Consider the following 18,336-nt stretch of genomic DNA (forward strand, 5'->3'; position numbering starts at 1 on the left):
CTCATATGGGCGGACCTTACCAAAACAAGTGAGAAAGTCAAGTCTCTAGATATTAAGACAGCCAGCTTAACAGATGACGTGGCACAGCTCCAACAGGAAGTGCGGGACCTTAAGGCCTCCTCCGCACTGACCAATCGGAAGTTGGACGACCATTAGGGAAGGGCTCGCCGCAATAACGTCTGTTCCTGAGAAGGCAGAAGGCCCGGCCCCAGACCTGTTTGATGAAGACATAATCCTCAATCATCTCAAGCCCAAGGGACTGGGTAACTTCTTTACAACTAAACGAGCGCATAGAGTGCGGGGGGGGGGAAGACCCAGGCCTGGGGCTCCTCCTCGCCCAATGATTGCGAGGGTGTTATACTTCAGGGACAGAGACGCTATCCTGCAGGCCTCTCGGTCCGGAGGCTCCCTTAAATGCGAAAACTCTACTATCTCCTTTTTCCCGGATTTCCCCCAAGCAGTCCAGAAACAGCGTCAAAGTTTCCTCGGAGTGAAGAAGAAGGTCAGAGATGGAGGTCTGAAGTATGCAATGATGTTCCCCGCCCGGTTGGGAGTGGAGGCCGAGGATAGAGTTTGTTTTTTCGATAATCCAAAGGTGGCTTCAGACTGGTTCGAAAATCGTCCCCGAGTGGATCGGACCTGCAAGACCGTGATGGAGTTGGCGGACTGGAGGAGCAGGAATGACGGCGAACACAGACTATTTAGAACTTTTGATATTTGTCAGGTAGTGGGCTCGACCCACCTGTACTTTGTTTGTATTGATCCCCGAGCTGTGTACTGTTAAAGACACAGTGTGAGGTAGTTTCGATGGGGTGGGGGGGGGGGACAGGGTCCTGGTTTCCTCCTTCTACTTTGTTAGTTAGTCGCTTAGTGTATGGGGCAACAGGCACACTGCCAGTTGGGGATGGGTGGAAGCCATGAGCAGGGGTGCAGAGTTGAGAGTCCTCGAGAATCTGATGTTCAAGGGATTGTTGGTGATTGGTTTTGTTTTGTTAATATCAAGTAACGGAGGACTCAAGGGATTGTTTGTGTTTTGTTTGGTTTTGCTGTCAGAAGGTGACAAGGCTGTGAGTGTATTGTTTCCATACCACCACGATGTCGAAAGTTTGACAAGGATCGGAGATCAGTGTGCTTAGCTGGAATGTAAATGGGACAAGATTAAGAGATGGATGGTTAGCCAATTTATCCGGAGGCACTCCCCGGATGTGGCACTGCTGCAGGAGACGCATCTTATTGGGAACCGTTGCATGACCTTACATAAAGGGGGGTATAAGTTAGTGGTGCATGCGGGGTTCACTTCAGGGTTGAGGGGAGTTGGTATCTTGATTAAAACTCCTTACCCCTGACTGTTCAGGCTACCTGGGTTGACAAGCGAGGCAGATACATTGGAATATCAGGGCAGTGGGAGGGGAGGACGATCACCCTCGTTTCCGTTTATGTCCCGCCAGGTCTGCAGTCTGAAACATTTCGTGATTTGGGCTCTATCTAATGATGGGAGGTGACTTTAATGCAGTCATGGACGGAGAGGTGGATCGCCCGGGTGTTGTGGCCGGCACAGAGGTGGCTCCCTGACTTTCTCGAGACGATGGGGCTGGTGGATGGTTGTCGGGTACGCAATCCTAATGAGGTACACTACAGGCATGTTTCCGCAGCACACCATAGCCTGTCCAGGATAGATTACATGCTAGTGCCAGCGGCTCAGGTCCACAATGTTCGGGAGGAGCGGCATGTAGGGAGAGGCATCTCGGACCACACGCCGGTTTGGCTCCGGCTGGAGATAGACTGTTTTAATGTAGGCAGAATGGCCCCATTAGTGCTTGGCAACTGAAAGACCCCGCCACTAAGAAGGAATTGATTACGGTCACAGACCGGTATTTTCAGGAAAACAGGGAAACGGTGGACTCTGCTCCGACTCTGTGGGAAGCATATAAAACAGTAGTCTGGGGGGAGGCCTTGTCCTTGATAGCCAAGAAGAAGAAGGAACGATTGGCAGACTTGGAAAAGGCGGAAGAAGAAGTGTTGAGATTGGAAAGAAAGGTGGTCCGGGCAGCCACCCCGGTAGGCCTGCTCAAGTTAAAACTGCGGCAGGATGAGTTCAGAGACCTAGCCAGGGATAAGGCCAAAGCACAGAATGAGGAGACACAGAGTAGAGTGTATGAGCACGGAGATAAGGCGGGGAAGCTAATAGCCTGGCTTGAGAAGGGAGAGTGGGCATCACGGCTGGTACCGGAGTTGTTGAAGGAGAATGCCTGTAAAATTACAGATCCGCAGGCAGTGGCAGATAGTTTTGCGGAGTACTATAGAGGGATATACACCTCTGAGGGGAGGTGTTCAGAGGCTGAGAATTGAGCAATGATTAGAGACATCCAATTACCCGAACTCTCGGAAGATGACAGGAAATATTTAGACTCCCCACTTACGGATGATGAGGTGGTGCAGGCCATAAGGGGTGTGCAATCAGGGAAGGCCACGGGTCAGAATGGAATCCCCATTGAGCTATATAAGATGAGTGCCAACCGTCTCGCTCCGTTCCTCCGCTCTATGTATGAGGAGAGCAGAGAAGAGGGACTGCTTCCGTACGACCAGCGAGTGGCCAATATTGTAGTCATACACAAGGCGGGCAAATCTAAAACTAGTTGTTCGTCTTACAGGCCCATCTCTTTATTGAATGCAGAACCTAAGGTCTTGGCGAAGCTGTTGGCGACAAGGCTGGTCAAAGATATCACTTCCCTGATACATGCGGACCAGTCCGGTTTCATGCCACGTCGCAATACCGCCCTTAATTTGCGCCGCTTACATGGAGTGCTGGGCAGGTCACCCACAATCCAGGAGCCAGGGTACTGGTATCCTTGGATGCCACTATGGCTTTTGATAGGGTCGAATGGCAATACCTATTTGTGGTGCTGAGAAAGATGGATTTTGGTTCTGAGTTTATTACTTTGGTGCGTCTCCTGTATGCGGCCCCTCTGGCCAGGGTTGTTGTCAATAATCGAAAATCCTCGGACTTCCCCCTCGGCAGAGTTGTCCCCTGTCCCCGCTCCTTTTTCCCCTGGCCTTGGAGCCGCTTGTGGCCTGGGTTCGGTGGTACCGATCGATTTGTGGCCTGCGCTGGACGCTGGATTTGGAGGGCAAGATCTCTTTATATTCGGACGATTTCTTGATTTATCTCACTAATCCGAGGGAATCGCTGATATGTTTCCTAGATGTGCTTGCGATTTTTGGGAGATACTCAGGCTTCGCAATTAATTGGTCAAAATCAGTTCTTTATGTACTGAGGGGGGATCTGCCGATCATTCCTTATACTTCCACGATACGGATTGAGCCGGTAGGATTTAAATACCTCGGCATTTACGCAGCGCTTGACCCGAAGCTACGATTTGCCAACAATTTGGGGCCTCCCCTGACTCGGCTAAGGGGGGATGTGGCACGCTGGAAGGTGCTGCCGCTCTCCCTTCTGGGTAGAGCAGGGCTTTTTAAAATGATGGCCCTTCCCCGATTTTTGTATGTGCTCCAAAATGCAATGGACCCAGTCCCAGCCTCCTACTTTAAAGACTTAGAGTCCCTACAGAGACAACTATTGTTGGACAGAAAGCCCTGTATCGCGTTCACTAAACTTACTCTTTCATGGTATGTCGAAGGGATAGGTCTACCGGACCTACGTAAATATTATTGGACCTCGCAGCTGGCCGCAGTGAATCACGCTACTTATGGTCCCCCAGGGTACCCGGGATACGCCATGGACCGCCGACAAGTGCCAGGGGGCGACTTCACGAGAGCGCACTCTGCCAGGCCCTGTCGGTTCCCCCTAGCGGGACCCACGGCACACGCCGTTCAGGTGTGGCACGCGAGAAATTGGGCAGTCTGTGGAAATCTAGGGGCTTCGATAAATGGGACCTCAGTGGGATCACACAGATTAAGGATGTTTGGGGAGGGGGCACACATTTCAATCTCTTCAGCAGCAGTACCACCTTCACGACCGGGAACACTACCGCTACCTTCAGATTAGTCATGCACTGCGCACACATATTCCCCAAAAAAATCACTTCCCGACGCCTCCCCCCTTGAAGACCGGATGTTGGATGGTCACCTCCACGAGAAGACCATCTCTTTAATTTACAGGAAATATATAAAAACCATGGAGGATCCACTGGTACTCATTAAAACACGCTGGAATGAGGATGGGCTGGAATTCGATGAGGAGGACTGGAGGGAGGCAGTTTCCTCTCCACGGATGGTGGCGATACAGATGCGGCTCAGGCTGGTGCAATTAAAATTTTTACACAGGTCATATGTTACAGGACCGAGTCTGATCCGTTCGTACAGTGGGGAGTACAGGAGGGGAACGGGGAACTTGGATCGTTTATGCATATTTTGTGGCACTGCACAGGGGTACAGACATACTGGGAGAAGATCCCTGATAAGATGCAGGAGGTCCTGGGAGTGGAGATGAGGCCAGAGGCCCGCAGATGCATCCTAAATGTCTGGGAGCCCACGGATCTGAATGCGCACGGAAAGCAGTGGGTGACATTGGCATATATGGTAGCGAAGCATAATATTGCTCAGCTGTGGGGGGCAAGCCAGTCACCCCAAGTAGAGAAATGGGCGGAAGACTTGGATCGGTGCATGTTTCGAGAACGCGCAGTATATGCGACTAGGGGGTGTCCTGCAAAGTGGAGGAAAGTTTGGGAGGCTTGGAACCACTACCGTGGAGACATCTGTGACCCCCCGATGTGCCAAGATGATGATGAGGTGCACAAGTCCCCTCGATCCACTTTTACTATTCTGTACTGTGTCTTCTGATGTATGGAAAGAAATGATGAAGCCTGCAATAGTTTAAATTGTCACCTGATGTCTATTTATTATTGATGTTTTAATAAAAAGATTTAAAAAAACAAAAAACAAATGTTCAGACTGAAATTCTGCAACCAGGGCCTGTGAATTCTTAGGCCTTACTTCTGTTGAATGAAGCCCTCGCAGACACTTTGATGGCTACTTGGTCAAACCCTTATTAGTGAAGCCTGTGAATAGGTAGGTGGCCAGACATCACATACACATGCCTGGTGACCCAAAGTTTCTCATCAAGCACCCTACCCCAGAAAGTCCTATTGGACAAGCCTCCACCAGTAAAGTGAATCAAAACTCTTTGCCAATCACTATTCTAGAAAGGGAATCCTAGAGGAATTATGGTTTTAGCAAATGTATGTTTTCTTCCGCTAGACTAGCACTGCTGTCTGTGAATGCAGTCTGTCTTCTTTGCTAAACCTATGCCCTGTGAGACATGACGGTCCCCAAAAATCAAAGAGCCTCATTTGCCCTCCCTCCTCCCCTGCTACAACAGCCACCAAACCTCCTTAGCGTGCCCTTTTTGGCATATGCTCAACCAGTAGGGGGCAGGATTCAACATTACCTCTAAGGTTGTTGATCCATTGTGTCCGACAGATGGGTCTTACAATTTTTTCAAAATGGCTATGCCCTGCCTTTTCTCTCCTTCCCCGCCTACTGTCCCTCCCAAACCGGAGTGGATTTTGGACAGGTGTTTATCCTTTCTGTTACAGGAGAAGTGCCTGTTGATTTCCAAAAGAAAGAGGCAGAGTTGTTAATTTTGCTATTTCTTGTCCTGAAAAACGCCTGCCTCAGACCTTCAAACCCCTAAATGCCTTCCTCCAGAACGGCTCATGTAAAATGCTCAGACTGTTCCAGATCCTGATTGCTTTGGAGCCAAGAGACTGGATGGTGTCCTTGTGCTTGCATGATGTGAATTTTCATGTACCCGTTCTTCAGTCTCACAGGTGTTAACTGTGACTCAAGGTGGGCCAGGAGCGTTTTAAGCTTGTTCTGCTCCCCTGTTGCCTCACCAGCACCCCTAGGTGTTGACGAAATTGATGGTGGTGGTCGTTGTCCATCTTCCATTGGGCTAAGAATCAAGGCAATCTTGCTGACTCCATCCAAATCTCAAAGGTGGCACCTTAAAAATTGCATTGGTTGCTGATGGACCATAATTTGTCCAGCAGCAGACCACTCTCCCTTCCATACCCAGAGCTAGCCATGCTGATGGGTGCGTCACTCATGTGCTGGGGAGGTCGTTTGCGGGAGTTGGAGAGCAGAGGACATCAGTCTGCTAGACCAGTGGGCCTTCCATCTGTTGCTGAAGCTCTTCCTGCTGGTGTAGGTTCTCATAGACAATACCACCGCCATATTGTACTGCAACAGGCATGCTGGATGGTGTCCACTGTCCTGTGCCAGGAGGCCTGGAATCTTTTGAGTTGGTTTGGGTGACCCAGCAGCTTTGTGACTGCCGATCACCTGTTACGGTTTATGACTGCCAGAGTAAATGAACTGAATAGATATCGTCCGTCAGATCACTAGTGTTGTCCATATCCTGAAGAGGCGCAGTGCGTCTTCCAACAGTGGGGAGAACCTTGGCTAGATCTTTTCGCCGTTGTCAAGAACGCCCAATATCTACACTTTTGCTTGTTGGAGAGACTGCAAGAACACTGTGCACCGTATAAATGTTATCGTGCTGAATCTGACTTGTTCCTAGGACTACATTATTTGTATTTCATAGTTGCACATGTGCATACAGTCAGTGTATGCTTTATATGTTTGTGGGCACTTTACTACTTCTTTTTCGCAAATGATTACACAGTTTATAGAGATATTTGAGGAACAGCATCTTGGATGATGCCATCAGTGATGTCATCAATTAATGTCATTTGAGATGTCATCTGTGATGTTATTTAACATATCACGAGTGATGGAATATGTGAAGTCATAAGCAGTGCATGGCGGGGGCACAAGTTATAGTTGCTCACTGAACTATAACTGGTACATTTCAGTGTTTTGGGGTTTTTAAGTGGCTGTTTTTTACTCATTTCAACACCTATATATAATGTTACTTTAACCTTTGTTCCTTTCCTTCATCTCCTCTGCACTCTTCATCATCAAAACAAGCTGTACCTCATTGGTTCATCAAATTACATGACCACCCATGCCCCTCACAACCTATTTCCCTATTACCCTTTCGTCCCATGGATGAATAGGCCTGGAAGGCTTAAGGCTGGATATATGTGTTTAACCCCTTGACCGCGGCGCAAATTCCGCCGCTGTGCTGGGGAAATAAAGAGTGGGCAGAGTTCGGACGGGGGCTGTACGACGCATGCAAGTGCTTCAGCGTACTATTTTTTGTTGTTGTGGTTTTTGATTTTCAACTCAAACATATTTTGTATTTTCAGGGCTCCAAGGTCTTCTAAGTGACACCTCTGTGGCTAATGATGAGACCCTTCGCAAAGTAGAACGTGGCTCTCGAATCGTATCTGTTGTTCCTCAGGACACTAAGGTCATCCTACAGGTTAGAGTTTGTTGCTTTCTTTGCTCATCTAATACAGTGTTCCCAGCCTTTCAGTTATAGCAATTTGTGACTGTCAGCTTCCAAAATTCATCGTTTCTTTCAGTTTAATTTGGAACACCCTCTATTCTGGTGCATTCACCTGCCTGCAGATTACTCACACTTGAGCATTCCTAGAAGTCAGGCTGGATCCAGAAACTTTCACAGCTCTCATGCGCCTTGATGATGTAACTAAAGCCATAAAGCAAACCCCAGGCTCACCAACGTTAGTTCCCTTTTCTCGCACCTTCTTACACAAATCCAGAGTTCTCTCTCTCTTCAGCTTTTGACGTTTTCCTCGGAGAAAGTGCAGTGCTGAGGATTTAATTCCCTAAAAAGTCAGGGTTTAAGTACTGTCGCAGATGTCGATTACTAATCCGTATGAGGTGTGCTTGTGGTGCTTGGGCTTGAGGCATGGGTTCAGGTATGACTTAAGGTGCTGCAACATAGGTCTCAGCATGAACCCTAAGCCCAACAAGGAGCCAATCTGCTCATGGCCTGTGACGAGCATCATGATTGATGCTGTTCACTCTCTACGTCTAAATCTCAGTCTAAATCCTCTCCTTCTTCCAAGTCTCCAAAGGAAAACATAACAAGAAAATGAGGCCTGGAGACTTTTCACCAAAACTTCCCTCCCTCGTTTAGGAGGTAAGTTCCCTCGGTGCTCTCTTTCTCCTGTAGAGTAGTCTCCAGAATCAGAATTGGAGGAGATCACTCCTACTGGGAAACCTCTACCTATGAAGCCATCTGCACCTCTGCCAGGCTCAGGTCCTGCTCCACACTAGTGTCACCTCAGGCTTTTCCTAAGTTCCCAGAGCCGGTCCAGCTTTCTTCATGCATGCCATGTTGGAATTTTTTAGGGGTGCCACAGGTGACTTCAAAGCACCTCCTGGTCCCATTGTCCCTTTTGGGACTCCATTCAGAGACCATTCGGTACCTAGGCTCTTCTCTGAACGCCTCCTGCACTACATGGGGGTTTCCAGGCACTGCCTTTTTTGGCGATTTGACATTCCTTTGTCTCTGATGTTGAAGCTGACCCCAATACCCTTTGCACCAACTCTGGCACACCTGAACCTAACTCCGAAGCAATACTAAAGAGGTCTAGGATGGAGGTCCAGCAAATAATTGAAGAACAACAATACAGGGAAGAGCAGATAGATACTGCTAGACAATTATAGTGGCAGACTATGCATGATTTATTTTGAACAGACTGTGACCAGAGTCAGATACCAGATATCATCCAGAAAGAAGAAGCCAACCTTCTACCACATCTGATCTGTGATACACCACACTACTTGACCTTGTAGCAGGCTAGTGGGCTAGATACTTTTCCAGAGGTAGAAATGGACAGTGCTTCAGGGTCACCTCACTCTGAAGTTGCAGTGATTCATGTAGTGATAAGGAAGGCTGATGTCCGTGAGCCTCCTTTACCCGCCGTCAAGACTAAAGTCACCTGCTAGACAGGTCCTCCATGAACACAAACAATCTAGGACCAGTTTCACTCTAGTTAGGGCTCAACAGCCATGTATTGCTTGGTTCCAGTACCACATTGTGCACGGGACCCATGTCTGGTCATACCTGTCCTACTTAAGGCGACATACTAAAGTATACAAAAAAGTGATGGATGGAATGCTTGAATTGATCTCAGCCACTAGTAATTACTCTGGGCCGCATCCCAGTCAGTCACTATTTTGCACACCATGTCACCTCAGTTTGGACTGCCATATTCAAATCAGACTTGACCCTGTTCCAAAGGGAGCAGTCCTGCTCGAACTACTAGGGCAAAAGCTGTCCTGAGTTTCTTGTTTCTGCTTCAGGGAGGGCCTGGCAGTTTGGAATGGACTGTTCCCATTGGAGCAGGGTAAAGACTGATTTCCTAGACCTCAGGCTCTTGAAATTTCACCTACAAGATAACATTTGAGATACTGTCTGTCTCGGGTACTTTGGCACCGGATGCGGTAGACTGGATGGTGTCATTGACTTACAGACCATGTATTTCCACATAGCGATTCTGCAGTCACATGGCAGGGACCTGTGTTTAATGGTACTGTCCATTCACTTCGATTTCACGTTCATCCTGTTGGGATTTACATCAACACCTCAGGGCTTTACAAAGGTGATGGCAGTGGTCATGGTCCATCTGTGGAGGGGGAGAATCCCAATGTTCCCTGACCAACTGGCTGCACAAAGCTGCCCCCTCCCCACCAGATTGTGCCACACCACTTATTGGCAACAGCATCCATGTTGTTCTATTTGGGGTTTTCCATCACCATGGCCCAGTCTTATCTAAAGGCCTTGAAGAGATGCTGTAATTGGTCTTGTACACCAAACTAAGAAATGTGTAGAAAGGTGCATTACTGGTAGTATGTCCGGTGGGGAGTAAAAAAAAGGTTAATGTAGCAAAGTTACTTATGTTTTCAGAATGAGGGAGAAAGAGTAATTTGGGAGGCTGGCCAAGAGGTTTTTTCAGCATTACATTGTCTGGATTTCCAACGTTTAAATAAGTGTCTTTCTGAATTGGAAAAGATCTTTCAGATACTGCACACCCAATATCTGGTGGCTGTGGCAATGGTAAAAATGAATGACTTTAGCTGCAAATAAGAAATGCATGGCATTCTGAGATTCCTAGCCAAAAGGGTGAAGTTCAGGTGACATGGGGTGGAAAAAGCAGTCGAGTAGATAACCACAAATCCAGCCTGTTTGAATTACTGAATGGAAATCCAGTGATGAATGGCTGATAGGCGGTCTGATACTTGAGTACTTGAGTCTGAAGGTAGGAGAGTAAATGAGTAAATGGGTTTGCATCCCCTCTGTAGAGAAATAAAAGTAACAACCTGAGGAGATTATATAACCAAGGGAGGTGACATCTAGAAGAAGAGGTGGAAGATCAGGTCCAGAGCCTTTGTGAACTGTAAGTAGTGGTCTAGATGTTAAGGAAGAAGGACACCAAGGAGAAGAGTGATTCAGTGGGTAGTATGACAACACCTAAGCATTGTGCTAATCATGCTTGATGAGTAGACGATATTCAAGATACTGGAGTTGTCAACTGCTTTGAGTTGAGTTGTTTGGTCAAGCCAAATTAATATGTGAGAGAAGACCTGATGGTGGGCAGCTAGATACACCTGTAAGGGCACTCTGTGAGGAGTGGAGAGTGTGCCATCCACATTAAGAATGGGGTATTACTGTGTTACATGTGAAATAAGTAATTGCTCTTAAGTCTTTTGAGCATTTTGCAAATTAATTTGCATTGTTAGATAAGTGATTATCAGGAGTGGAGGGGTTAGCTGTAGACTTCTTGAGTAGTGGAATAACGTCAACTGTTTGAAACATTAAGGATTGTTACCAGACAAATGGTTGAAAGAGTGGTGTGTCAGGAGTAGCCTCTTGATTAGTGGATCAAAGGTTTGAAAGTTTCAGGATTTTATGAGTTGGAGGGAGCACAGAGAAAGGTCTTTGTCTTGATAATAGGGGCGAGCGTTAGTTGGGGTGTATATAGAAAACCGGTTGAACAGAGAGGGAGAAAGGTAGTGAACTAGTGTGGGAGGGAGATGACAGAAAAGTAGTAAGCCTTATTTTTCCTCAGAGGCTGAGTCACATTGGGTTTTAGTGGGGAGCAAAGGATTTAGGATAAAGTTGGTGTATGATAACGGGGGTGGTGTTGAAATAAGGTCACATTGTCCTATGGGTAAGCGAAATTAACTGCATAAACAACAAAACAGATGATAACATGAAGGACCTGTTAACTGGCACTGTGATACTTAGAGTTTTTAGATTTCCTTCCTTTACTGTGAAAACTGCGGATATATTTCGGTAGGCAACAAATAATGTATGTGGTCCCAAGGCTGAATGCGATGGGATGGCTAGAGTGGCAGTATAGAGGGCAGTATTGGGTGTTGCTTTCCAGTTGTCCATCTTGAAGAGCTTATCATTTCCTCTTTTAGGAAAGAACAGGTTTGATAATCTAAAAACTTGTTTTAATTTGAAATTGCACTGTTCTAAGTCCTTCCAAAAACAAAATTAATGATTTAAGTAAAAGCAAATGTCTGCTTACATTTAGGAAGAGTGGCCCAATGTTTGCCTTCTCAGATTAGTGGAAAAGTTGTATGTCTCCTCAGCTAAGTGAGCCTGTTGTGAGAATATGAGAGTTGTAGGGGGTACTCTCTCAATCCTTTGACGTTAATGAATTATATTCCTTTTCCCATGACGTGTTAAAATAAAATGTTACTGTTGCTCTGGGGTAGACTTTAGTGCGACGGGGGGGGGGCGGGGCGAGGGGGGTTGTTGTGTTATGGTTTCTTTGTTGATTTATTTCACCTGTATTGCTTTCCATTTTTCCTTTATTAAGTTTTTGTAAAAGTCAAAGTCATGATGATGTAAACTTATTATGCAGAAGTTTCTGGGTCACAGAGCTCTGCTTCATATGTGCTATTTGACAAATAAAATCTGTTTTAAAAATCCGAGTGGGCATCTTTTTGTGAATATTTACGTATTTGCGATTTAACTTGTCCTTTCCTTGCAGATGCCACGAGGAAATTTGGAAACTATTCATCATCGAGCCCTTGTTTTGGCCCAGATACGAAAGTGGTTGGACTCGTGAGTGATGTGAAAATTCTGCTTGTACATAATCTGTATTTTTTACCTTGATTCCTGGAGTTTCTTTCTGAATAAAATTAGAAATTCATTGGAAAACAAAACAGACCTATGCAGCATTTACATCCTGATTTTAAATAGGGTTTTCATCATATTAGTTTTTATTCTTGGAAGAGATATGTGGTACCTGGTGTTACTTCACCTCTATTTTCTGCAATGCTTGTACCTTTTAAACATGAATGTTAGTCCCTGGTGTCAGTAATATCTTCATTGTCAGTTCACTTGCCGTCAGATGACCATTTTAGTCTTCAGACGAAATGACTTAAGGGAATGACACATTTGTCTATGACCAATTCCTAAATAGTAAGAGATTGTCGGCTCTGAATCAACGGGAACACATTTTGCCTCTTTCTATAGGAGAGAGTTGCGAGTAGAATTGTTTTGCATACATCTTATACAATGTGTCCTGGATGGCTTTGGGCCAGGTTTTTACCTTTTTGTCATCTTTTACAGCTTCTGGTAGGTTTTCTTTTTTGAGCAGCATTATTTAAGTGGCAGTAAATGTATTCACAAGTATAATTTCTGTAGTTTCTACAATCTCTTAGATGTTTAGAGGTGTGACCGACATTTCAAACCCTTGCTTAATTTAAGTTTAGCTCTAAATCATACTGTATGGGCCACATGAGAAAACATTTTTAGTTACACCCAACTGTATAAAATATCAGGCTGCCCAATCCTTTATGATCGCTAGACTCTATTATAGTACATCACAAATCTAGCATATGGTCTACATTATATTCTGGTGACTGCCAGTGATTCTTAAATCAATATACCATCTTTGCTATATAGTGTTATATTGAATTGTCTTTCTTGCTCTGAGCTCTACTGTTTCTACATATATTATTGCCTACGGTTTATTAAACATTTTATATAGTGCCGAGGGGGTGGCCAGAGCCTTTTCATTTACCCAATCAAGAGACCAGAATCTCTGAAAATGTTTAAATTAAATAAAAATTAGAAGGTCTACATTGCTGCTTCTCGGTAATCAATAGCCAAAAAAGAAGGTGGGACGTAGAGAAAACAAGGAGGATTAAAATAAATACAGTGTAGTCATCATCTTTGGAACACGATGGGAAGAGAAGGAGAGGGAACGCTATTAGTGACTGAGATGGGATTCAAATAAGAGCTTTCCGGTGATTCTGAAATGAGATAATGCTCTCTTAACATCACAAATCTCCAGGGAGTAAGATCTACAATAAGGTTGTGGCAGAAAATGATTTGGTTGCAGCTGGGAGGATTTTAATCTTTTTCTTTCTGGCTGGAAATCTTGCTTCTTGAGTTTCTTATCATCTCAAGGTATCTTTAAAGTGGAATCGAGGTATATCATTTTCTGATATTTGATGGATTTGAAAATGAGGTAGTCCAGCTTGAAATTCAATGTGCCTTCTGGGGTAGTTCTAGTAGAATTATCACGAGAATATTATGGTTATACTTTTTGGAGTGAGAGACAACTCTGCAACCAATTGTAAATGAACTTCCATTCGAACTAGAGACGTTTTACGCACTATGATAATTAGGGTGTTGCCTTGGTTAATGTTGAATGTAGCAGCTTGGCTCAAATAATGCTACTGAAAAATGCTGAACAATCTGTGTGACCTACAAGTGTTTGACTGTTGTAATGCAAACATGCAAAGAGTGCTGCTTTGCAGATTTTAATGAGTTATCAGTGGGTGCTTCCTTGAAGAAGTTCAAATTGGCTCAAAACCGATTTACCTCATGGACAATATTCGGAGAGAAGCTGTGTATTTTCAGTTCAACAAGCCAGTCTCTGTTGAACTTTAAATGGTGTGTACTTAAGGGAATACCCTGAGCTCACTAGGGAGCTAGGGTATCATAACAAAATGAGTAACAGTGGTCCCTATAATCATATCAATATATACAATAAAAGAGAATTTTGAAATAAAAGAACATTTATTAATGCAAAAATCAAGTAAAACTTTAAATAATCAATTAACATATAGAGAATTTCTGTGAGGTGTGGCAACATGCTCGGTGCTGAGGCAATTGTGATACTTATAAGTGCTTATAGCAATGTGTGTATCGCACTTAGGGTACATAAATCTGGCCTGTACATTATAGATTAAATGTACTTATGCAAGTCCATCATTATTGTCAACAGCGTTTCGATCCACTAGGAGTTTGGGATCAACATCAAGACTCTAATTAAATGTGAGCCCAAGTGGTTAATGTAGATGGTAAGAAGTCGAAGGTAAATGTAATGTTGGAGCATCTGTAGTCGACTTGATAGCCAGAGGTACTTGAGAAGTCCCATAGAGATATGTTCCCCTCATGCAGAGGATGCCTTGTTGTGTGAGTTTGCAATGACCCAGGATAGGGCCTCAGTGAACCTTACTCAACAACAAAGTAATGTGATTCCCTTGTAGAACCAAGGCTGTTCGCCAATTCCAAACGAGACTTCAGGAAAGATATGCCTGGCATGCTGTAGAAACATGTCTGTCCACATACTGTTTTTTCCACTCCACTAAATAATTCTTTTTGAATGAACTCTGGTTAGATTGTTCGTTCTCTGTACTTCTGTGTTTTTTTTTGCACTGTTGGTTTTTTCTCACCCAAACCCCCTGCACATCAGAGACAGTTATGAGTTTATCCCATACTGTCCAAGGATTTGACAAGGAATCTTTGGGTTTCCTCTGTGAAAACCATCTGGCAAGAGGGACATGTAGGAGTTTTTGACTTCCCTCCCTCCATCACCCTTCCAGGTTGGTTTCTTACTATTGTACCATTTTAGGTAATTGTTCTCCCCTCTTCACTAAAATCCTTATCAACTCATTGATGCCTAGCTTGAAAATGTACCTATACGGTGTATTGATTGCACTGCTGCCCCAACCTGTTAGGAAACATCTTGCTTCTAACACATTTCACCCTTCTTCCAATCGCTTTTGCATTATGCTACTCAAAGGAAGCTTGCCTCGCCGAGCCCCTTAGCTTAATACTTACCTCCCCCTTCCCTTCTCTGTCCTCTATTGTGCAGCTAGTTTCTTAATACTGCCCCTCAACATTTTGTGCTTTCTCTTTTGTTTGTATCTTCTGTTATATTGCACATCTGGCTGCCCAGAGATCGGTTTCAATTAATGTCATAAAACTTAATTAATTATCTTCAAAAGATAACATTGTGTTCTCTTTTCCTTCATCACTTTCCCACCCGTTCCTATCTTCTTTCATCCATTAGCTTGAATCCTCCTCTCTGTATCATCTAAATGAAAGCTTTACTGCCTCTGTGTGGATGTGTCTACATTAAAAAAATAAAATCTTGTACTTACTTGAAATGTTGTGGTTTTAGTGTACTTTCTTGAAAGGACTACTAGTATAATTCAATTATGCAGCCATAGTGTTTCCTCACTTAACTGTTGATTTTCCACATTTGCAACTTAATTCACTATGTGCTGCATGGTTTGCAGATTTCACTACAAATGTTGTTTCTAGCTTAGAAATATCAAAAGTTACTTAAAAGCTTCAAAACATGGTTCTTCACAATGGCAGACCCTTCGCTGAGGTTTACTGATGACCTATCATTTGTTGATTGCTTTATTCAGGTGTTAAGTACTAATGGGGAGCAATTTTGCCTAGCCAGTTCTAGTAAGGTATTGAAATGACAAATTAAGGAAATAATACTGCATTATTTTATCGACCATGCCTCATAATGTGGTCCTTCATTACTACATAATTCCAGTGGCACTGCTTATAGAGTATTGCACAGAATACATATGAAAACCATAATTAATTTTAATCCTTGACTTTTTCTCCATAGCCTTATGTTTAAAGAAGTCTTTGAATGCATGAGGAAACTCCGTATCAATCTGAATTTAATTTATGATCATAACCCAAAGGTATGTTTTTTGGAATTATTTACCGTGATGTATATCTTTAAAAAAACTGTTCGATATGGTTTTGCTGTATTTTCTAGAGGAATAATATATCCATACAGAAGCCAGCAAACACTACCACCCAACACTCATGCCCACCTGACAATGCACCACAATGTTGGCGTGCCCTCCGTCACATGACATCAGGGAAAGGTGGGTTTTGGTTTGGAAGCACTTTCGCTGAGTTCTTTTCCTGACCTGTTTCTACCTGCTTGCTGCTGCAGCCTACTCCTGTGCATACACGCACATCATGGTAACAGTGGCTATTTTGAAGAAGAGTGCAGTGTTTGAAAGAAGTGGCAACAAAACACTATCCATCAGTTATTTTAAAGGTTAGGCTCTAGCCTCCTTTCTCCTTCCACACCTTATCCTTCTGTTATTTGACAAAAATGTTCTTTGTGGAGCAGGCCAGTTGGTGGATCATTCAATATCTGCCTTTGGAGTACCTCTTTAAGGAGGCAAGTTGCAGCCTAATGAGATATTACCTAGTAAAATGCATACTGTTTTTGTGTCAAACTGGTTTAACTGCCTTCTGAAATTATTTTCCAAATCTTTGTGAGGGTTTGTGTGGTTAAGATTTAGGATGTCTCTGCACAAAAGGTCCAGTCTCGCAAAAGTAGTTGCTCCAGTGGTACTGGTGGATACCTGTAGGACCCTAGGCCCTTTTGCGTTATTAAATGGAGATGACGATGATGATGTACGTCTTATCTTCCCTGATAAAGAAAGTACATCTAATTGTAATACTACTGACATTTTTAACTGTTGGTCTTGAGGTTTTCAGAACATGACTGATATAGAGAATAAAATGGCACTGTGAAAACGAAGTATAGAAAGAGCAGGATGGCCCATATGATTTTGTTTAAAAAACATAGTCCTTTTGTCATTTGTGCATGTTTCCATGGAAATCAGAGGTCTACCCCATGTCAAAGAGTTTCTGAAAGTGTTAAATGTGAATTCACAGAGACATGTATGTTGCCTTCACGTATACCCCATCAGTTTCCTTCTTCTAAATGTCATACATTTTTTAAATGAGTGGTAGATTGTTCATGCTATGTTTAAACAAGCACTGGCGTTGCCAATAGGTCTCGCAGTAGGAAAGTTGGAGCTATTGGTTTTGTAAATGTATTAATTTTTTAACTTATGTTGACGTTTTTAAAGCACACTTCCATTTCTGAAATGGCATTGCTCCGTGCACACGTTGCTTACTCAAGCTATGGCACCAGAAAGACGCCACTTTTTATTTTGTCTCTTGACACTTGGTAAAAGAAAACACAAATAAAGCTGTATTTGATGCGCACGCTGTTAAAGCAGACTTTCAAGACTTTTATTTCTTGTCTCTTGACACTTGGTAAAAGAAAACACAAATAAAGCCGTATTTGATGCACACGCTGTTAAAGCAGACTTTCAAGACTTTTATTTCTTGTCTCTTGACACTTGGTAAAAGAAAACACAAATAAAGCCGTATTTGAGGAGCTACGCTACGATCTAAGATGGCTGCTTAAGCTCCCGGCTCCGTCGACCTCCGCCGGCAGCTCGCATATCCTGTCATTTATCATTTACCTACGCCGGACTCCCGTGTGTATGAAGCTCGCCTGATACCGGTGGTGCAATCCCGGACTCCCTAACATACTGGGTGGTGGAGTTATGTCGTGTTCCATTTTCGGCCTACTCCAGGGCTGAAGCCGGGACCTCGATTTCTAGCCCATCCGGGCTGGAATTGATCAACAGCGGCTGTGGAACCAGTGTTTCGTCCGGTCTTCCTTACTCGGATCTTTTTCTGCATCCCCGATCTGCAATCCAGTTACCAGCTGGCACTGAGGACTCGGTCTCGTGACACAGGGTGTGCATCGTGCGCCGCGGTCGGGGGCCGCTCGCCCGGAGACCCTGCTGGGGACGGCGGTGTTGAAGGGGGGGCCCCCGCGGTCGGCGAAGGTGTCGTGATCGCCAGCTGAGGGAGCGCCTGCTGTTGCCATCGGCTTCGTGTGTGCCTGGAGCCTCGGAAGTGAGTCTGGGGCTCGAGTCCTGCTTCGTCTCTTTGGGAGGGGGAGATGGAGAGGACAGATGGCGCACCATCGTTGAGGTCCATGATGGCCGCCATTGGGGCGCTCCACTCCCAATTCACAGTCACGTATGACCGAATGTCAGAAACGCTGGTAAATATCTGCTTGCGACCGGACGATGATGCTGCGACACACGATTAGCATTCTGTGGTTCCAGTGGAAGATTTGGCCTACTGTTCTGAGGTTCCCGCACGGCAGCCTGACTCAGCTCACGTCGATGATTTTGGCCTGGTGAATGTTGCACCTAAGACCGTAGTTAGCTTTCCCGGTATGACTCCTGCTCGGCGAAACATCGTTGCCGAAGGTTTTGATCGCCAAGAACAGCTCTTTAGTGACCGTCGGAGAGGTCTGCTTATCT

General features: G+C 44.7%; 1 protein-coding gene across 1 annotated transcript in view; it reads left to right on the plus strand.

The window, feature by feature from the left end:
* Window positions 1-18,336, plus strand: part of ELP1 (elongator acetyltransferase complex subunit 1) — an 861,256-nt gene that overhangs the window by 384,293 nt on the left and 458,627 nt on the right. The window contains exons 19-21 of the mRNA XM_078676240.1: window positions 7,233-7,348; window positions 11,904-11,977; window positions 15,804-15,882. Of these exons, the coding sequence (XP_078532366.1) occupies window positions 7,233-7,348; window positions 11,904-11,977; window positions 15,804-15,882 (269 nt within the window). The remainder of the gene's footprint in view (window positions 1-7,232; window positions 7,349-11,903; window positions 11,978-15,803; window positions 15,883-18,336) is intronic.

This window comes from Lissotriton helveticus, chromosome 2_1, assembly GCF_964261635.1.
Source record: "Lissotriton helveticus chromosome 2_1, aLisHel1.1, whole genome shotgun sequence".
NCBI classification, from domain to species: domain Eukaryota; kingdom Metazoa; phylum Chordata; class Amphibia; order Caudata; family Salamandridae; genus Lissotriton; species Lissotriton helveticus.